Genomic DNA, 23,017 nt, shown 5'->3' with positions numbered 1-23,017 from the left:
CCTCAATAAGGCCACCCCTTAGCCTCCCACATTCCAAAGGAAACCCAAACTGGGATTGAAGAACTTCAAATTTCTTCAAATTTACCAAGTTATTAAAGCCTTGAATGCATTAAAACATTCTGCCATTCAGCCCTAGGGCCTCTCTTGCTGTTTGCTCACTCATGATCTGTTTCACAATTCCATTTGCCTACCTAAGTGTTAACAACATTTAAATACTTCTTGGGCAGTCGCTCAGGATAGAGGTTGACTTAATCCCACTTCCAGTTTTATGGTTCTAAGGTGGTTTAGAAAGCCAATGTGGTTTGCACAGACTTTTCCACAGATAGGGTACGTGATGACTAGTGGTTGAACAGATGGATAATTTATAAGGAGATGTGTTCCGGTATTTGCTCCATCGGTCTGGTAATTACTTCCATAGAGAGCTCAGAATAGTCTGGTGTTGGGCACGTGGATGACACAGCTAGCTCAATATAGCCGAATAGTGCAACCATTCTTTCATTCCAAGACACAGAGATGGAGCAACTAGCAGGTCAAGCAGCATTCTCTGAAGAACATTGGTAGGTGACATTTTGGATCAGGACTCTTCAATACTCCAGCACTGTCAATTTTTGTACTGTTGAATTACTCCAGCTTTGTCTTTTATGTAAACTAACACCTGCAATTCCTTCCATCTACAGGCTTTCATTCTGATTTGAAAGGTATTGAAGTCTATTTGCTTTTATGTCCAGAAAATTGGGAGAGTTTTGCAGAGATGGCATTGCTAGAATTTTTCTAATGTCTTGAGATGCTTGCTGCAGGTATTCCAGGATATATAATAGGGCAGAGATCACTGTAGCTGGTAAACTATGAATTTTCTACAACTGCAAATGCCTGCATCTGTGCTTACCATCCCGTAGAGCACCAAACACACTTCCCTGGTAAAGCTGGACTTGATCTTCAAATATCCTTTACCTCAATTGACCAAAGGCACATTGAAGGCAGTGAAAAATCTCAATGACAACCTTTGCCTCAAGGGCAGGACTGTAAAATATCCTCACATCTGGTAATTACCAGACTGATGGAGCAAAGATCGGAACACATCAAACATTCAAACAGACCAGCATTGTGGCATCGTGTCAGTGGTTATTGGGAAAAGGCAGGAGAATGGGGTTGAGGGGAAAGATAGATCAGCCACAATTGAATGGTGGAGTAGACTTGATGGGCCAAATGGCCTAATTCCGCTCCTATAATTTATGAACGTGAATAAACTACAGAATATCTACGATATGGTGTAGACCAAGAGAGTTGGAATAAAATAAGAGGTGGTGTTGCAAGTAGGACAGCAGTAAAAGCATTATGTATAAAATGATACAGGGATTAATGAATAATATCTGGGAAGGCTATAAATGTGCAAAGCACCAACTCCCAAAGTAGAAGGAAAATGAATGGTAGAAAACCTATCAACTACCATGTGACGTTACTGAAGTCTAATCTGGAGGGATTAAAATGCTCAGCAGAAAGACAAGGGAGAACAGAGTTAATATTGAGCTTTGCTGGAAGAGTATAGAAGGAATAGGAATACGTTTTTAGTGTTTAATTTAGTTTTAGACTTTAGAGATACAGCACGAAAACAGGGCCTTTGGCCCACCGAGTCCACCCCGACCAGCGACCCCCATACACTAGCACTATCCTACACACTAGGGACAATTTACAATTCTGACTGAAGCTAATTAACCTACAAACCTGTACATCTTTGGAATGTGGGAGGAAACTGGAGCTCCCAGCGAAAACCTACGCAATCACGGGGAGAAGGTACTGACTCGGTACAGAGAGCACCCGTAATCAGGATTGTACCCAGGTCTCCGGCATTATAAGGCAGCAGCTCCACCCTTGCCCACCATACCGCCCTATGGAGTGGGGTATCAAGAAACTGGAAGCTCAGCATCCTATTTACAGAAGTGCTTTGCAAAGTAGTCACTCACTAGGTTTGGTTTCACCAGTGTAAAGTCTACCTCATTATGAGCAGTATACCAAACTGGAGGTGGTACAAATAAGTTGCTGCATTAGCATAGAAGTACATTTGGTGCTCTTAATGATGGTAAGGGCAAGTAATAGTATCAGCAATTGCAAGGCCAAGAGGGTGGCTCTTAATGGAGATGACACAATAAGCCACATCACTCTGGGAGGAGCAGTCCCTGCAGAACAAAAAATTCAAGTTGTGTCCTGCGGTGGCTTGTGTTGAAATAGTTCAACTTATTCAGTTGATCTCACTGAAGTTTTCATATTAGAGCACTCAAAGAAGTAATGAGATCCATTTAAAATAAATTATAATTTAGGGTGAGAAACAGTAATAAGAATAAAAAACCTTGTGTGTTCTTCATGGCAAATCGTCTGCGGGCTGGAAATTTTGTCCACATTTCCATCACTCCATACTCAGACAAACACTTGGATTGCTTCAGGTCGCACTTGGAGTCTGCAGGACAACAATGCAGGTGGTCCTCACAGCATACAGCCTGTCCACGCAAAATAACAGGGGGATTGAAAAGTACACTAGCATCCTCCATATGGACAAAATATTTACAGAGAAAAACAGAAGCTGCTAAAATAAACCCATTTTTAATAATAAACATATTCTATAGTCTGCAAAAATAACTATAGGTTTCAGAAAACACCATCAGCTCATGGAAATCCAATATTTTATCTTACAATTTCTCCACACATTTTGACATAGTTAGGGCACAAATTGTTAAGTGCGTTGAAATCAATTTTAAAATTCACATCACGTGGTCTAAACTTTCAATTTTAGATTTTAGATTTAGATTTAGAGATACAGCGCAGAAACAGGCCCTTCGGCCCACCGGGTCCGCCCAGCGATCCCCACACATTAACACTATCCTTCACACACTAGGGACAATTTTTACTTTTGCCCAGCCAATTAACCTACAAACCTGTACGTCTTTGGAGTGTGGGAGGAAACCGAAGATCTCGGAGAAAACCCACGCAGGTCACGGGGAGAACGTACAAACTCCGTACAGACGGCGCCCGTAGTCAGGATCGAACCTGAGTCTCCGGCGCTGCATTCGCTGTAAGGCAGCAACTCTACCGCTGCGCCACCGTGCCGCCGATTTATGGATCTCTACCATGCTACTGTTATAATTATAACACTTGGCCCTTGCATTTAAATAAAATGTTCAGCAGTCCACTGTTAGAAATTATTATTAGACGTTTAGAGTCTTCTAGTAAACCTAACTAATACCTTTTCCAAAGGGCAGCATCCCCATTGCTGATCGGAAAGTTGGCAACATGTGGACCCATCTGGACACTCCGAGGCTCTGTCCGGGCAAATAACCGCCTTCATATTTTCAGCTATGAACAAATCTTATTTTAGTAATTGGAAACAAATAAGAAAAACTCAAAATACAAATTAAATGTTGGAAAAAATGAGGTCAGGCCTCATCTGTGGAGTGTTCTCATGGCAATGACTTTTTGATGGAGCTTGGGGGGAAAAGTTAGAACTCAAGCATGCTTTAAGTTGCAGTGAAGGCATGCAGAGAAGAAAGGACATAACTGTGATAGAGTGAGTGACAAGTGGCAGAGGTGCTGGTGCCCACAAAGAGTGCAAAGAACCATCAATGTATCTGGGAGATGATGAATGAGAGCACGGGAGAAATTGAGAAGTGCAGGACACAAAAGAAAATTAGTTCAATGCCTCCTTGCCCCAAAAAAAGGAAGATCGCTATTTGTCGCCAAGACAACCAATAAACTCATGGACATTTATTTACTATAAAAATCGATAAGGATCACTGCTCGTCACTTACTCCAAAAAAACAATAGCTGGCTGGACAAGGCTCAAGGAGGACTGGTTCCTTATAATCAGCACAAAGCTTGTTTGCAATTAACCTTGCAATGAAGATTCCCTACAACCAATCCCACTTAACATCATTTTCCATTCATAACTCAATCTCATCTTCAAGCATCTCTTTAAAATCAATGATTGAAATAGTTTCCATCATTTATTCAAGCTTACAGATCCCAATAATTTGAATATTTTGCAAATGATTTCAAATTTGTGATCTCTGGCTACTGACCCACTTGCCAGAGGCTATGATCTCGCTTTAACTTGTCAAAATACATCAACATGTAGGACGCCAATTAACAAAAAGGGAGCAGGGCATTATAGACCAGTTGTAGATAGGTTCACTATGAAGCATTCACAGTGGCAAATTGCATGTGGATATCACATGACAGGTATTTATTTCACAAAATGCAGGAGTAACTCAGCAGGTCAGGCAGCATCTCAGGAGAAGGAATGGGTGACGTTTCGGGTCAACACCCTTCTTCAGTCTCAGCACCCACTGCTCCAGCACTCCCCACCGCTACTCCGTCCCTCTCATCCCTTTACCTCCAGTCCCGCCTCTATTTACTCCTATCTTTTCCACATTCCTCCGGCCCTCCCTGTCTCTACCTGTCTGGCACCCTGCGCTCCCATTCCTCCCGCCCTCTTCTCTCAATCCTTCGTCATTCTCCCCATGGTGGTACAGCGGTAGAGTTGCTGCCTTACAGCGCTTGTAGCACCGGAGACCCGGGTTCCATCCCAAGCACGGGCGCTGTCTGTACGGAGTTTGTACGTTCTCCCCGTGACCGCGTGGGTTTTCTCTGAGATCTTCGGTTTCCTCCCACACTCCAAAGATGTACAGGTTTGTAGGTTATTGGCTTGGTGTATGTGTAAAATTGTCCCTAGTGTGTGCGGGGATCACTGGTCAGTACGGACGGTGGGCCGAAAGGCCTGTTTTCGCGATACATACTCTCAGAAAATGTGTGATGGAGGGGTTTAGTTTAGAGATGTATCTCTAAACTAAACCCCTCCATCACACATTTTCTGAGAGTCCCATATTAGACCTTCGGGTCGCTGTAGGCCCCGACACTATAGGCCAGGACAGTGTAGGCTAACGGAGCTCATTAACGTTAACGGAGTTCGGGGAGCGGGGCCCAGTGTATTCAGGGATCGGGGCCGTGTGTGTTCGGGGAGCGGGGCCATGTGTGTTCGCCAAATGGAGGTTGCAACCCGCCTCCCGGCCCGGGCGGCCATCATTGGCGGAGCGGGAGCACGTGGCTACTGGCTGGATGAGGTCACGTGGGGCGCGGGCGGTGACGTCACCTTGTCCCGTATTTAAAGCCCCTTCATAACATGTGCTACGAACCCCCACTAGCTGAATCCGGCCCTGATTGGGCTGGAGAGATGGCACAGTGAGGAACTGATTCCAGGGACACATTTGTTGGGAGGTGGGACCATGCAACCAGTACAAGTGGATGCTGGGCAGGATTAGACTATTGGGTGTTAAGTGGTGTCACCTGGAAAGGTTAGAACCAGGGCAAGAGGAAGTTAAGCAGGGAGATAGACAGGAAGGGAAGAAAGATATGATATGATATGATGATATGAAAACCAGCAGAAAAGTGAAAGACAAAAGCCAAAGTGAAAATGCAGTAAACAAGTGGAAATCTGCAAATAGGGCCACAATTCACAAAGAAACTAAAATGATTCACGAGATAGAAAAGTCTAAAGGAATATTTTAAAATTGACAACAAGATATGAATAAGGTAGGTATAAATGGTATAATATTGTTATATACAACTGAGATCTGGTTGGAGGATAACCACGATTAGCAAATGAACATTGAGGAATATTCAACAAGGAAGTACAAGATGTTGGTGGCAAAGGAGAAAATCACTGCATGACGAGGTTGGATGGAAAACTGACATGCTATCAGTATGGGTGACCATAACAAACATTGGCAGGGGTTATCTCCAAGCTCCCAATTACTCGTAGTGATGTAGAGGATGGAATTAAATAGGAAACAAAAGATTAATGTAATAAAGGGTACAGCTGCAATCAAAAGACTGACTTTAATCTATGTAGACTGGTCAAACCAAACTAACACTGATGCCAAGGGTGTGCCCTTGGCATCAGCTGCTGCCTCAACACCAGAGACCCAGGTTCAATCCTAACTTCGGATAGAATATTCGTCACTTGTTTGATGTAAAAAGCTTCAATAACACTCAAGAAGGTTGACATCAGGACACAGCGACCTGCTTGGATAGATAGCCCATCCACAACCAGCCACTCACCCCACCACTGAAGCACACTTGTAGCTGCTTATACTGTCCACAGGACGCACTGTAGTAACACACCAAGACTTCATAGGACACCTTCCAAACCCACAGCCTCCATCAGCTAGAATGACATGGGCTTCAAAAAAATGGGAATACCACCAGCTTGAATTGCCCTCCAAGACACATACATTCCTGACTTAGAAATATCATTGTTTCTTCAAAGTTACTGGGTCAAAATCCTGGGACTCTTCCTGAGCATTGGAACTTAGATGTAAATGTAGATGGTTGGTTAGTAAATTCGCAGATGACACCAAGATTGCTGGAGTGGAGGACTGTGAGGAAAGCTGTCACAGTATACAGTGGGATATAGACCAGGTACAGAGGTGGGTGGAGAAGTGGCAAATGGAGTTTAATCCAAGCATGCGCGAGGTCTTGTACTTTGGGAGATCACATGCAAGGGGGGAAATATACAAATAATGACATGCCCCTTAACAGTATTGATATATAGAGGGATTCTCATGTCCAAAAGTGGCAGCAGAAGTAGATTGAGTGGTAAAGGCCACATATGGTATGCTTGCCTTCATTGGTTGAGGCATTTGGCATGTCAGGAAGTCATGATGCAGTTTTACAGAACTTGGTTAGGCCACATTTGGAATACTGCAGGCAGTTCTGGTCGCCTCAAAACAAGTAGGATGTGGAGGCTTTGGAAAGGGTGCCGAGGATGATTACCAGATTAGAGGGTATTTATTCACAAAATGCTGGAGTAACTCAGCAGGCCAGGCAGCTTCTCAGGAGAGAAGGAATGGATGATGTTTCGGATCGAGACCCTTCTTCAGACTGATGTCAGGGGGGGGCGGGACAAAGGAAGGATATAGGTGGAGACAGGAAGACAGTGGGAGATCTGGGAAGGGGGAGGGGAAGAGAGGGACAGAGGAACTATCTAAAGTTGGAGAAGTCAATGTTCATACCGCTGGGCTGCAAGCTGCCCAGGCAAAATATGAGGTGCTGTTCCTCCAATTTCCGGTGGGCCTCACTATGGCACTGGAGGAGGCCCATGACAGAAAGGTCAGACTGGGAATGGGAGGGGGAGTTGAAGTGCTCAGCCACCGGGAGATCAGGTTGGTTAAGGCAGACTGAGCGAAGGTTACACTACCAGATTAGAGGGTATTAGCTACAGGTCAGGCAGATTTAGATTATTTTCTCCAGAACATCAGAGTATGCGGGAGACATGATAGAAGTATATACGTGGACAGCGTGGCACAGAACTTTTTTCTCCAGATGGAAACTCAAATACGAGAGGGCATAGCTCTAAAGTGAGAAGGGCACAGTTTAAAAGTAGATGTGTCGGGCAGGTTTTTATTTTTACAAAGGCTTGTGGGTGCCTGGAACATGCGGCCAGGGTGGTGATTCAGGAAGATACAATAGTGGCATTCAAGAGACACTTGGTTAGGCATATGAACATGTAGGGAATGAAGAGATATGAACTATGTGCATCAGAACAGTAGGTCTTGGCATCATGTTCAACAAGGACATTGTTGGCCGAAGATTCAAGATTCTAAATCGTAGTTCAGGCAGTTCCTGCGGAGGAAAATTGACAGACCACATTTCACATCACCGTGAAGAAGGATCCCACCCAAAATATCATCTGTGCATTTCCCTCCAGAGTCTGCCGGGCCTGCTAAGTTCCTCTAGCAATCTTTTTCTGCTCAATTTCTTCTAGGCTCTGCCTTACACAGGCCTAGTGTTTGTGTAGAAGGAACTGCAGGTGCTGGTTTAAACCAAAGATAGACACAAAATGCTGGAGTAGCTCAGTGGGACAGGCAGCATCTCTAGAGAGAAGGAATAGGTGACGTTTTGGATCAAGACTGAAGAATGGTCTCGACCCGAAACGTCACCCATTCTGTCTCTCCACAGATGCTGCCTGTCCCACTGAGTTACTCCAGCATTTTGTGTCTATCTTCAGCCTGTCGTTTATGTTCCTTCACACCTCCTGTCTTTTTTTCTGCAACTTAAAAAGTATATTTACAACTTTTCCCACTTTCAATAAAAGTCAATTGAAACAACACGTTAACTGTTTACACTCTACCATTTGCGCTGTTTGATCTGCCAAGTATTTCCAACATTTTAGTCTTATCTTCAATTAACTTTCAGAATTGCTAGTTTTGCAATAGTTACAATGAAGTCACTGGACATTGCACGAGGTGTTGCTCTCCCCTGACACAGACTCAATGCTGAAATGTCCGTGTTTCAGCCCGTGTTTCAATGCAAACTAGAATTGTTGGTGAGGAAACATGCCAAACCATTGGTATTTAATCACATGGGGCTTCCACCCTGTTCCCATGTCCCACCATCGTTTAATTCTGACACTGTCCCGGTTCATTAATCAACGCTGAGAAATGTTGGGAGGCAGTTTCCTTGCAGAGGGCTGCATCCAGAATAACCACTTGGGCCAAGGACAGACAACTGGCAACTTGGGAGTCTGAACCCATCTGACCCAGCCTGCAGTAGCTGCCAGTAACTTTTTAGAAAAGTGATATCATTCTCAGTTAAAACATAGCTTGAAATTCATCCAGCAATGATAATTGAAAATATATCCATTCCGGCTTGAACGGAGAAACATGATGTTTGAATATATTGGAAAGCCTAGAATGACTGGAGTCTGAATACTTGCAGCAACTTACCAATGGGTTTGATGCAGGTTTTCCGTGCCTTATCACACTGGAAGCTCTTTGGACAACAGCGATCACCACAACATACAGCCTGTAATCAGATGGAATTGGGGGTCAGCTTCAGGAAAGAGTGCAATGGTTAAAAATTAAAACAATATTTCTTCCACTCAACCTGATAGACTGAAAAGTTAACAGATAATATCTAGTGGTGTCTGTTTCATGTACAAAGGATGCAATATTGCAGGCTGCATTAAAATTAAAATATATATTTAAAAATCAACTATTTACAGCATAGATAAAACTAAAGTTGTTAAAGTTAAACCAATACTACTGTTCTCATTTCACAGTCAACCGAAGCACCGATGGGCAGGTTGAGGCCGGTCATTTAAAAGTTATTGTACATTTGAACAGGTACATGAATAGGAAGAGTTTAGAGGAATATGTGTAAAATGCAGGCAAATGGAAAAGGCATAGATGAGATCGTTGCCAGCATTGACGGCTTGGTGTCCAAGGCATGTTTCTGTGCTGTATGACTGACAACCAAACAGGTGGAAAAGAGGCAAATCCAGAAATTATAGCAGCACTGCTCTTTTAAGGTGATCGTAATCTTAACTTATTTCCTTAATTCCTCAAACCTGACAATGGGCCTGGTTTGCAGAGGAAATTATTTTATAACGTGTACGCAATGATACGGAATGAGAATCTTGTGAAAGGTCTCCAATTGCCTGAACAAAGCACTTGGGAGGCATTTCAGCTTCTTTAGTTCGTGATCTCAGTCACGTCAGATGTTCTGACCAAACAAGAAGAGTTTCAGGCTCAGTGGTGGGGAAAGTGAAGTGCTGCTTGGCTTTCCTGTTCCTTTCTGAAGGCAAAGAATGACAAAGGCTTATTATACTGCAGTAATAGCGAGTGACAATCCAGGACTTGAAAGACCAATAATATCCATGTTAAAAAATATCCTTTGCATACTTAAAAGTCAAACCCTTCATCAGTAACAGTAGGTTAATGTGATAATCTGCATATATTATTTGTTCCTGAGCTTTTCTGAAGACCACTAATAACAAGGCGCAGAGTGCCATTGTTTACACGGCAACACAACTGGGTACAAAGAGCTGAATCTGCCTTTCATATATCTGAATTAGACTCTACTTGCTGTGCAATGAAGCGATATTTTGCAACATTTTTGATGTGCTTCCAATATATCTTTGGGAAGGGTGGGTGCAGTGGTTATTTTCAAACAAACGTGTACCAGTTGCATGAGCAAGTACACTCAATTATATCATAACCAGAAAACAATGCTTCTCAGTACAATTGGGAACATTAAGGGAATTCTCTCATCACTGGAGCTCCTGAACATTGACTGTCAGTCATTGACAGCTGAGTGTCTATCTGATAAGTTCAACTTTAAGCTTCAATAATTGAAGATGTTATGATGAGCAGTCCAAGGCACATTTTTCAAGGAACTAGAGGAAAGGACAGCTAAATACCCAGACATAAACTACCAAACAGCCTCTTTGGCACACACGAAATGCTGGAGTAACTCAGCAGGTCAGGCAGCATCTCTGTAGAGAAGGAACGGGTGACATTTCGGGTCGAGACCCTTCTTCAGACTCTTTGGCAGTCAGGTGTTTGAAATACAAGATAGAGAAGCATAAAAACCAATGATTATGACCCTAATATATGGTTGGGCTAAATGGGTAATTTCTCAGCCAGATTTCCTATGACTTCCTGTCAATAGAGATGTTTTGACCAAGTCAAATGTGAGAACATCAGAAAAAACTCGGATATGCATTCTCCATTCTGTATCATTACAGAAAAGTAATTGTCCTGAACTAAGTGAATCTGCCAACAGTTGGTGAACATGTTCACTGGCTGTAAAAGAGAGCAGTTTCTAAGCTCACTTTGCTGGGCAGTTTATTCAGCCTACGTTGGAGAGAAGAATGAGCTCCACCTTCAAAAACACAAAGGTTAGTGTTTTCCAGCATTTGCTGCATTAGCCAAGTCAATGACTATCAGAGCAAAATATACTAAACCCATAAAGGCTTTCATAGCACAAGTTTCTAATAGTATGCTAATAATTGATAACAAAGAATGTAAACCCAAACCTCAATTCAAAAGCACAATAATGCAAATAACACAGAATCAGGAGATGGAAACAAAATGTTTTAAATATTCTGGTTTGTTTCCACATGTTTCAGATCAAACACTTATATCAACCTGGAAAAGCTATTAAAGAAACATGTTCAATTGCAGAAATAGTGGGGACAGTGTGAACAAAATTAAAATTATGTGTGGGAGTACACAATTAATATTCCATTCCTGTCCCACTGACATCTCCCGACATTCCTCTTCTATTGTTTCAATCAACAACAACCGCCACTGACCCACATGAAGTCCCTCCTGCTCGCCGTACTATCTATCACAGCACTTCCTTGTGGTCCACTCTTCCTCTTCTCCCTTTCTCTGCCATTTCCCCATAATCTAATTCCTAACTTTTCCCCACAAGATACAATGAAAGGTCTTTGGCCCAGCACACCAATTCCCCACAGATAGTGGCTAACCTACAGATTTCTAGCATTTTGCTTTCACATAAAGAAGAAAAAAAAAAAAAACACTCAGTGCCAATATATGTATGGAAAGTTAATTATGAATTATGGGTGCTGTACTAGTACTTATTTCAAAGAAAAACCATAAAAGGTAAGTTAATTCAGGACTTACATCTTTCATAGGACAGCAGCCCCAACCAAAGTCTGTCGAGGTACAACAGGTATATCCCTCAGAGCAAGACATGTTCCCACAAAGCTCGCTCTCAGCCGTACGCAGGTTTTCGACTCCAGAAACCAATGGCAATTCTTCATCTACTCCAGTCCTTCTGCATCTGGCCTTGACTAGATCACACTTGTATCCCTTTGGACAACAATGCTCCCAATCCTTGCAAATGGTTGCCTTAACAGAAAGGAAAAAAAATTAAAACCAGCATTTTATATAAAAAAACATCCGAGTAGATAAAAGGCTTTGAGTAAATTTATGAAGAAAATAATATTCCGAGGTTCTATAAAAGCATTTACTCATTTGAACACGTGTTCCATTACGTTTTATTTGCATTAAACTGGTGGCAGCAAATAGTGGTGCAAGAAGTTCAGTTAAAAAGCCACTGTGGTGTGCACAAGAGAGTAATCATGAAGGAAGGACATTAAAACAAACAAATCTTACATCAGTGAGTGGGCAGCAACCATAGACTCCTTTAGAAGTCGGCATGCACGTGTACTCGGGCGGGCAGTCCGTATTATCCAGACACACATTTTCAGTCACTGCATTCGTTGTTCCTGCTTGCACAAATGGGGTTGTTTCTACTTCTTCCCACTGGAATTAGAGAGACAAGATCTCATTTCTCATTCATTTCAAAGTATTTTTGTTCATCATGGTCTATGGTTCTGGTTCTGAGCCAAGCATCTATTTGGCCACAAAATCTATTGTAAATCTTCAGCAACAAATATTGAATCCCCAAAATTTATTGTCTGATAACAGCTCAGGGGATACAAATTACCATACCAAGCACAATTTTCACATCAGATGATTGATTTCTCTGAAAAATAAAAATACTACAGTATTCCGACTAATCAGCCAACAAATGTAGATTGTAGATGGTGAAGATGGTTGTCAAACATTGCAGCAGGATCTTGATCAGTTGGGCAGTTCAACTGAGGAATGGTTGATGGATTTAAGAGAGAGAAATGAGACATGTTACATTTTGGGAAGACTAGCATGGACCTGACCTACACAGTGAATTGTAGGGCTCGGGGGAGTGTTGTAGAGCAGAGGATCTAGGAATGCAGGTATATAGCTCATTGAAAGCGACACCACAGGCAGATAAGGTGGTCAAAAAGGCTTTCTGCACATTGGCCTTCATCAGAGTATTGACCATAGAAGTTTGGAGGTCATGTGGCAATTATATAAGATGTTGGTGAGGCCACATTTAGAGTATTGTGTTCAGTCCTAGGCTTCAAGTTTTGGCAAAAAATGTTGTCAAGCTGGAAAGCGCACAGAGAAGATTTACAAGGGTGTTGCCAGGACTCGAGGGTTCAGTTCTAGGCTTCATGTTTTTGGGAAAATGTTGTCAAGCTGGAAAGCGTGCAGAGAACATTTACAAGGATGTTGCCAGGACTCGAGGGCCTGAGCTATAGGGAGAGATTGAGCAGGCTAGCTCTATTCCTTGGAGTGCAGGAGGATGAGGGGGTGATCTTAGAGTGGTGTACAAAATCATGAAAGGAATAGATCAGGTAGACACACAGTCTCTTGCCCAGAGTAGTGGAATCGAGGAACCAGAGGACATACATTTAAGGTGAGGGGGGGAAGATTTAATAAGAACCTGAGGGGTAACTTTTCACACAGAGTGGTGGATATATGGAACGAGCTGCCAGAGGAGGTATTTGAGGCAGGTAGTATCGCAATGTTTAAGAAACATTTGGACAGGTACATGAATAAGACAAGATTAGTAGGATATGGGCCAAACACAGGTAGTGTAGGTACCAAAAACTAGTGTAGATGGCTCATGTTGGTCGGTGTGGGAATTAGGGTCGAAGGGCCTGTTTCCACACTGTATGACTCTATAAACAGCGACTAATGAACAGAATTGTTTTCGTGAGCAAGGATAACTGGATTCAATTCAGCTTTCAATACAATACCAGACTTGCTGAGAAGCTGCTGAAACTGGGGCTTAACACTCCCCTGTGTGCCTGGATCCTGGACTTTCTCACCGCCAGGGCCCAAGTGGTCAAGATTGGAAGACATACTTCAAACCCCCTCACCCTGAACCCAGGGTTGCGTCCTTAGCCCCCTACTGTACTCCCTGTACACACATGACTGTGTGGCCAGGTTCAGCTCCAACCCCATCATCAAGTTTGCTGATGACACTGTGGTGGTGGGCCTGATCTCCGATAACGATGAGAAGGCCTACCGGGAGGAGGTGGCTGATCTGGCACTCTGGTGTCAGGACCACAGCCTCCTCTTGAATGTCAAAAAAACTAAGGAGCTGATTGTGGACTTTAGAAGGGCTCAAGGTCCGAGGACATGCACGCCCCTGGAGTTAAATGGGACTACTGTGGATAGGGTGAGCAGCTTTAAATACCTGGGAGTCCACATCACAGAGGATCTGACATGGACAACACACATTGCCGCACTGGTGAGTAAGGCAAGGCAGTGCCTTTACCACCTCAATTGAGGAAATTCAGAGTCTCTCTGAGGATCCTTCAGTGCTTCTAATCTGGGGCTGTAGAAAGCATCTTGTCCGGGAACATCACAATCTGGTTTGGGAACAGCTCTGCCCAGGGCAGGAAGGCTCTGTGGAGAGTAGTGCATTCGGCTGAACGCACTATGGGAACTACACTTGCCCCCCCTGCAGGACCTATACATCAGGAGGTGCAGATCCAGAGCCAGCAACATTATGGGGAACCCCTACCACCCCAGCAACGGACTGTTCCAGCTGCTACGGTCAGGCAAACGCTTCCGCTGTCACGCTGTGAAAACAGAGAGGATGAGACGGAGTTTCTTCCCACAGGCAATCAGGACTGTTAACTCTCATATCACCAGGAACTAATTTAATTTACTGAATTAATTTATTTTTTGTGTTAAAATGTTTTTTTCTATTCTGTTTTGTAGTTTAGCACAATCCGCAGGCGTTGCCACTTTCATTTCACTGCACATCTTGTATATGTATGTGACAAATAAACTTGACTTGACTTGACTTGGCTTGTTCAACTACCGAGATTAGGAAACTAAATGCTAGGACCAAAAAAATGCTCAGAATGTCGTCAGCTAAGCTTATTCCTTGCATTACAAATAAACCACATGAGAAGACTGTCATGGCTTGTCAAACAATGGCAGGATGTAAACTAGGTCTGCATAAAAACTAGCTCACATCACATTCTCTGTCAGAAAATTGTGAAGCGGATATACCTGGAGAAATAAAATTATTAATAAAGTACAAGTCCTCAAGCCATTTCAAAATATCTAGAACACTGAAAAATCGAAAAATTGAAATGAAAGGATTTTTAAAAACATACTTGACCAAAATATTAAAAGTGTAAATTTGGCTTAAAATTACTCAATATACTTCTAAACAAAATTACTGAAATTTCTATTGCTTAATTTACAGCATAGAACGTAATGTTGATTTACCAGGGTAGTGCCAGTGCTGATTGCTGGGACCTTCTCCACCCAGGGTACGGTAGTCACACTAATGCAAGCTGAATGCTTGGTATCACAGGTGGTATTTTCAGGACAGCAGTGGATCATATCAGAACAGCAAACTGCCTGCAACAGAGAAATATGCAATCATGAATGGAAAATATAAAACCTTGTGCTTTGTACAGACAGTCTTAACAGTAAGCGATTCAATCCATATTAAATGTTGACTATAAAATTACACCTGGGATTTTTATACCTGCATGAATACAGAGTCTATATTTCAAATAATAATCACCCCAAACTAAACTCATGTAGTCTCCCTGCACTTCAATTAGCTGAAGTAGATTTGCAGTCCATTTCCAACCTCTCCCTGCAGCTAATCATCCTGCTAAGCCTCCCCTGCACCCTTTCCTAAGCCTCCACATCCTTCTTGTTTTGGGGCGACCAGAACTGCATGCAATACTCAAAAACAGACTAATCAAAGTCCTACACCTCATGATTTCCTGACTCTTATACTCAATGCCTTGACTAACGAAGGTATGCAAATTATATGCCTTCTTTATCACAATCGACTTGTGTTGCCACTTTCAGGGAGTTATGGACCTAGACTCTGATCCCCATGTATTAATGCTGTTAAGGGTTCTTACTTAATCGTTTATTTTCCCTATTACATTCGGTCACACAAAGTGCAATACTTCACATTTGCTCTGATTAAACTCCATTAGCCATTTCTCTGCCTATTTCTATAACTAATCTGCAGTATATGCCACTGTATAATTTGACAGCCTTCATAGTCCACAATTCCAGCAATCTTAGTGTCATCTGCAAACTTACTAACCAATTTAGCTAAGGTTATGTCAGAGTTATTTATATATATCAGAAATAGAGGTCCCAGCAAAGATCCCTATGGAACATCACTGATCACAGACCTCCAGCCAGAATGTCATCCTTCCACCACAATCTTCTGTCTTCTATCAGTAAGCCAATAATGAATCCATACCACCAAGTCACTGTTAAACCTCTGCACCTGAATCTTTTGGATCAGGCTACCATGGAGGACTATCAAATGCAGACAACATCCACAATCCTACCATCATCAATCACCTTCATCACCTCTTAAAAAAAACCTCAAAGAAGTTAGTGAGACACAACCTGCCATGTACAAAGCTATGCTAACTGTCCCCAATTAACATATTCTCTTCCATATGGGAGTAAATCCTATCCCAAACAACCCTCTCCAATAATTTGCATACCACCAAGGTCCTATAATTTCCTATAATTTCCTGGATTCCTATAATTTCCTGGATTCTCTCCCCTTAACAAATGAATAACATTTGCTACTCTCCTGCTCAGAGCTTTGTAACCTGGGATAGATTCAAAAAGGTCCCTCCACATTGTATTCACCTCGTGCTTCTCAATCTCAAACTACCCTTGCATATTAGTGTACTCCACATTGACCTCACTGTCCTCCATGTCCTTCGCCTTGGTAAAAACAGCTGCAAAGTACATTTAGTACTCCGTCTATGTCCTCTGACTCCAAGCACAAATTCCCTCCTTTATCCTTGAGTGGTCCGTTCTTGTCCTGTTTACCTTCGTTTTTAATGTTATGTATAAAAAACCATGGGAATTTCTTTAATCCGACTTACCAAAGCCATTTTGTGGCCCCTATTAATCACCTGAATCTTTCCTCCTTGCTTTATATTCCTCAAAGACTGTCTGATTTTTTTTTTTTTAAACTTGTTTATGCTTTCTCTTTTGACCAAATTTACGACCTCTTTGGTTCTCCAATTTTCCATTTCTTTGACATCCTGATCCCTCTCCTTACTGGAACTTGTCAGTCTTGATCAATTGCCCTTTAAACAACTCCCCATGTCAGATATGGACTTGCCCAATAACAACTACTCCCGATGTATCCTCCTGCCCAATAACATTGCAATTTGCCTTACTCCAATTCAGTACTTTCCCATAATCCAGTCTTGTTCCTATTCATAACAATCTTAAAAATTATGGAATTGTGGTCACTGTTCCCAAAATGCTCTTCCACTGAAACATCAGTTACCTGGCCAAGCTTGTTCCCGCAACACAAGTCTGAAGAAGGGTCTCGATCCGAAACAGGTCTGAAGGGTCTCCACCCGAAACGTCACCCATTCATTCTCTCCGGAGATGCTGCCTGTCCCGCTGAGTTACTCCAGCATTTTGTGTCTCCCACAACACAAGGTGTTCCCTTCTCAGGATTATCCACATACTGTTTCAAGAAACCTCTTGGACACACCTAACAAATTCTGCCCTATCCAAGCCTTTGGAACTGAGCAAGACCCAGTGGACATTGAGGAAGTTAGGTCACCCATTAAGACAACCCTGTTCCTTTGGTATCTTTCAGTAATCCCTCTACATATCTGTACCTCCATTTCCCACTTGCTATTGGGAAGCCTATAGTACAATCCCATTTGAGTGCTTGCACTTTTCTTATTTTTGAGCTCGATCCATTATCGTCTCAGCAGATAAACCCTCCACCATGTCCTCTGAGTGTACCATGATATTCTCCATGATTAGTAAAGCAACTCCTCCATTTCTTTTCCCTCCCTCTCTATCACATCTGAAACATCAAAACCCTGGGACATTGAGCTGTCAGTTGCATCTCTCTTTCCAGAATGGCCACATCAGCCCTAAGCACTGATCCACGCTTTAATCTGTTTTTTCCCCGCAGAATACTCCTTAAATTATATGAAATATAATTCAAATATGATTCATTAACAATCAAGTGGTGGCAGATGTAGCATTTTGAGTTGAGTTTAAGTTTATTGTCACGCATACAGTGAAAAGCTTTTGCTGCATGCTAAGTCAGCGGAAAGACAATACATGATTACAATCGAGCTATCTACAGTGTGCAGATATATGATAAAGGGGAATAACACAAATAATGTTTTCTTTCTGGGTCCTTGGTTTTGAGGAACAAAGCCTCTTCTGGCAGAAAAAAAAGCAATGAACTAAAACAGTGCCTTCATGTGCCAGACCAAAAAGGGTTTAAGCTTCAATTGTGCTTACTGAAGCTTTTCAAAGTTGATTTAACTTTGTTATTAGATAGTAGGGAGAGATAGTAAGGGATAAAAATATCCATAAGCTATGTCTCTGGTGGCAGAGTAACAATCAGTGAATGCTAAATTCATCTTTAGAAACAAGTTCTGATCCCAGTTCTCATAAGTGATGACACACCAATTGGCAAGACATGCCTGGAAAAGACATTTTGCAACTCTCTCACATCCACTTTTAACAAATATTTGAAAAATACCCATGAACAAAGGGGGAAAGAACACCCTTATTTGTAGATTTGGGAACTAAAAACAATTTAGAAAGGTACATGGCAGGAAATGACATTTGAAAGACGTACATTTCAGTTATTTAAGTATCCTAATTGTTAGGTCACTTTCTGGTTGGAGGCAAACACTGATCTGAAAACTGCAGACTACAAATTGTTGACAAGGTCAATTTACTGCAAGCTTTACGAATGAGCAAAAAGGATGCGGGTTGGATTGCAACCCGCATGTTTTACACTTCGATATACAAAATATTCTTAAAACTGACTCTTGGGTAAAGAAAAAGACGAGTGGAATGAAAGCAAATATGTAAACTCAAGATGAATGCACTGGCATTATTAAGTTTATTCACATTAAGGAAAGCTAAAATAGGCAAGCAAAAGTTATCTGGGTTTTGGAAACAAATATATAAAGCCCAGGAGTGAAAATCTCAAATTTCTCAGCCAAGGCTATTTTGTGATTAAATATTACTGTGGAAAATGTCAGACAAAAGGTGGAATTTCTTCCCTCAGAACCAATTAACTATTGAGTAGAGTTGAGATTAACAAATGATCTAGCATCAATTACTCTTTGAACCATTCCAAAATTCTGCCAGTTTCTTTAGAGGGGCAAAAACGTTAACAGAATTTGTAGAAAATTACCTCAAGCATTTCAACGTGAGTGGCAAACCCTGATAAGTCACTAGAAGCAATTTATTAAAGAGCAACAAGTGAACTTACATTAGGTAAAGGACAGCAGCCGTATGTTCCGTCTGAATGCTTACAGCAGGTGTCACCATCGTCACAAACGTTCCCATCTGGACAAGTGATGGCAGAAGCCAGGCCAGCAGCCAGGCATAGGAGCAGAAACTTTGGAATCATCACCTAAAACAGAACAGAAAAGTGCACAAATTGAGTGGATAATGCCTTTATCTGCTTATACATAAACTGGATACTTCATATTGAAAATACTTTCTCAAATGAGTATTATGCAACTGCGCAAATTTAATCACGTTAGTTGAGCAAATTTATTTCAATCAGGAAAGTATCATTTAGGAGCATTCACCTTCTCTAAAAGGTACTTTGACTACTCACTACAAATACTGAATCAAACTACTTCCCCTTCATTCTACTCAAAACATAACCAGCTTTATGGGTCTTTGCTCAATTCAGAAATACCCGAGTTAGTATCCATTCGAATCCATTTATTCAGAAGTTCGATGAAAATGCAGTTCACAGATAATGGGCAATATTGACTATGGAAACAAGGGGAGAGTCTAGGATTCCTCCTGCTCAGAGATGTCCATTGGAAACATGTTTTATAAGAACAATTTAGGCCCAGCTGAAATGTCATTTAATCACAGTTGCTGTTTAGGTTTTACACAAGACAGAAGAGTCATTGGGATAAAGAATGCAGATATACTAGAAAACACCTGGCTGTGGCAGAATCAATAATTTATCAAAAAGAGCTTAAAAGTCATTGTATTATGTTTTGTTAATGGGAAACATCGTTTTTGGAAGATGCATCGTCAAAAGAAAACCTTTGTCAATACATTAGAAAACACATTACCAAAACATACAAGAGATACTAAAACGAAAAGTTTAACATGCCGACACCACAGCATTTGACTTCAGGAAGCAATTCTTTTGCCTTAATAATTTGTTGCTCAATGAGATCAAGCATTGACATGCAGCATGATACAGAACTGCATTTGGCATTGGTCTGCAAAATTAGCTACCAAAATTGGAGCTGTGACCAAGCTCAAAGTGGAGTCAATGCAACAGGTCAAAACATTAAGGCTCTTCCCTTTGATTTGTGAGTTGCAAGCTTCTAATGCTGGACATGTACAAGATCAGGGAAGAACAATTAAACAGCCTATAATGCACATCTTAAAGCTTTGAGAGAGTTCTGTATCAGCCTGCACAGCAACATATGATACTTAGTATGATTCTTCTTCTTCTTGCGTTTGAGGCAGCGGAAGTTATGTAACCTGTGCCTGCCTTCTCCCCTTATCCACTAGCCCCTAGAGCTCTATCTAACTCTCTTTTAAATTCAGATGGAGTCAATAGAAGGTTGGTTTCTAGATAGGACGTCAAGACAAATCGCTCAGGGCAAAATATCCAGACCTGCTCTGATAACTGTGGTATTTGTGACTGGACCCAGTTGGGTTTGTAGTTATTGGCAATCCAAGGAACTTGGGTCAGAAACAACTATTCAAGTTAAATAAAATGGAATTACAGTGGTTGAGGATGACTCAAGCAATCAGGTTAGCAAGCAGGTTAGCAAGCATTAATACATAGCAAAAATATATCCAAATGAGGAAATATATTATGGGACAGATGAATCAACCATGGCTAACCAAAGAAAGTATTGACTAAAAGGGAAAACATGACAAAAGAAAGCAGTAAATCCACAGATGGAGACAATTTCAGTATCTAGTTAAGGAGGATGATAAAAAGGAACACAATGTAGCAAGATACAAGAACAATGATAGTTTAGGTTAAAGACCCTTTAGATTTTTATAGTAAACTCTTTGCCTGAGTGGATCAAGGGGTACCAATGTCCCATATTTGGCTTTCCAGAAGGCATTATAGCGTGAGACTGGATGTCAAGTATCCTGACAGGCTTTGGAAGGATGCTACTAGCTAGAGACAGACAGAGTGAAACGCTGGGAACAGGAGAACAAAGAAACACTGTGATGGACATCTGGTGAGAACAGAGCTGCAAGTAACTTCATGGCTAGGCAGTATGGCCTTGAGAAGATAAGGTGTCGGGGAACGGCCATTTTGCAGTGGAACTGTATGATGAGAATGAAAATATGAACAGGCAACATAATTAAGAACTCCCATGCCTGATAAGGAACGAAGATGCGTTTTATTTATTCAGCACTTGGATGAGTGACAACTCGAAATGATTGACTTTAGAATTGTGAGAGCCTTGGGTTAGAACAAAGGCTTATTTTAGGAGATTGAAGGAAAATTAGTATAAAAGAAGGGCGGTCCGAGACATCGGCAGTGACAACCCGGGAACACCCATCGCAAGAAGGAGGGACCTGAGTTCGAAGCTCAGAGAAGACTACCCCCTACCAACAAAGTGAATCTGGCCAATTCATTCATACGGGGAATATCTGACTCATGTCATGAGTTTTGTGATTTAGTTTAAGAAGTGATAAGTTGAAATAATAAAGTAAATGAGAAGTTATTAGAAGTCAATTGTTTGCATGCATGTTTAAAATTGCTCGTGTGTTAAAGATTTTGTACTAAACTAAACCTTGATTTAGAGTCTTTTGTTTGATACCCTATAGAGGTAATAGGGTCAACAGCATGCAGCAAGATGTCTCAGAGAATGTTAGGAACCATAAAGGACTTTATTAGAGGCAATATAATGGCATGGGTAGAGGAATGACTAATAGGCACGAAGTGCCAATAGGAGGCACATTTTCAGGTTGGCAGTTCAAAGCTATTAGGACAAAGCTATTAGGACTAAGCAAGCTATTAGGACAGCATAAATGAATGTAGCCACATTTGCCAACAAAATTAGGTGGAAAGACAAGTTGCAAGGCAAATGCACTTTTCACTGAGATACAGCTTAAGTAAGGAGGGAATATATAAAAAATGTTGAATATTAAAGGTAATTGCAACCTTGCTCATTATGGAAGAATAATGAAATGAACCTCATTTAAAAGGAACCTAAATCATTTTGCATAAATAGCTAAAGGATTGGGGAACCGACACAAAGGAAATGAGGCCTGGGACAGACCGAAGTGAATGGCAGGGCAGGCACAAGGGACTGAGCAGCCTAGTCATGCTTCTGTTGTTAAATGTTGCAGGAGAATCTTAGACTAGACACTAAATGCTGAGTGAATGATTCAATCTAAGCCATAACAATAGAGTATGGTCCCAGATCAAGGGGTGAACCATTTAAGACCAAGGCGACTTAGAATGAGGGTTCACTGTTTGGAACATCATGTGGGGCAGATTTCATGTGCTTATTTAATTGTGATAGAATTCTAATCAACAAGAGAATCAGAGATTATGAACAAAAAAGTGATATTGAATTCGGAATCGGCCATGATCCTATTAATGGTAGGGCAGGCTCAATGGGCCGAATGGCCAAATATTCCCACATCTTATTGTCTCAAAGCAATGCCACTTGTTCTTTTATGTTCAACCTAGAGCAGATATAACCTTGTCTTAAATCCAACCTTTCAGATGAGACCATGCAGCAACCCAGCATGCACTGTAATAAAGTGTCTAGTCGTTTAGTCCTGGAGCTCCAGTGTGGAACTGCAAGCCATATCCTATAACTGTTGTACCAGTGCGCTAACACCCAAGCAACTAAGGACACCGCTGCTCATTTCTGGCACCTGGCAAATCCTATCAAAAGCCTTCAACATTTCCACTCGCGTGCTGCCCAGATTTGGATATAAAGGACCGAGGCCCAAACTCTGCAGCTGATTTAGTTCACCATTAATTTTTGTGTCTGTTTATAACAAACATCCACTATTCATTTTTCAAAAAGTAAAACTTCAGCTATTTTCAAAAATTATGCACAACACTCCAAGTGCTGTAAACTGCACTATTTCATTAATATTCTTAACACATTCCCTTCGAGAATTTTGGGGCAGCACAGTGGGGCAGCAGTAAGTTGCTGCCTTATAGCACCAGAGACCAGGGCTCAGTCCTGACGATAGGTTACTGTCTTTACTGTCCCTGTAACTGCATGGGTTTTCTCTGGATGCTCCAGTTTCCTCACAGTCCAAAGACATACAGGTTTGTA

At 41.7% G+C, this 23,017-nt stretch overlaps 1 protein-coding gene across 2 annotated transcripts in view; it reads right to left on the bottom strand.

The window, feature by feature from the left end:
- LOC144590905 (progranulin-like) overlaps nt 1-19,122 on the bottom strand; it is a 43,072-nt gene extending 23,950 nt beyond the window's left edge. For both annotated transcript variants that reach the window (XM_078395267.1, XM_078395268.1), the window contains exons 1-7: nt 18,979-19,122; nt 14,937-15,071; nt 11,973-12,122; nt 11,478-11,705; nt 8,772-8,850; nt 3,236-3,345; nt 2,345-2,492 (exon numbers count right to left, since the gene is read on the bottom strand). In XM_078395267.1, the coding sequence (XP_078251393.1) occupies nt 2,345-2,492; nt 3,236-3,345; nt 8,772-8,850; nt 11,478-11,705; nt 11,973-12,122; nt 14,937-15,071; nt 18,979-19,119 (991 nt within the window). In that variant the 5' untranslated portion in view covers nt 19,120-19,122. The remainder of the gene's footprint in view (nt 1-2,344; nt 2,493-3,235; nt 3,346-8,771; nt 8,851-11,477; nt 11,706-11,972; nt 12,123-14,936; nt 15,072-18,978) is intronic.
- Between the last annotated feature and the right edge of the window lie 3,895 nt (nt 19,123-23,017).

The sequence above is a fragment of the Rhinoraja longicauda genome, unplaced genomic scaffold, assembly GCF_053455715.1.
Source record: "Rhinoraja longicauda isolate Sanriku21f unplaced genomic scaffold, sRhiLon1.1 Scf000385, whole genome shotgun sequence".
Classification (NCBI taxonomy): domain Eukaryota; kingdom Metazoa; phylum Chordata; class Chondrichthyes; order Rajiformes; family Arhynchobatidae; genus Rhinoraja; species Rhinoraja longicauda.
This window is presented reverse-complemented; position numbering and strand designations above follow the sequence as displayed.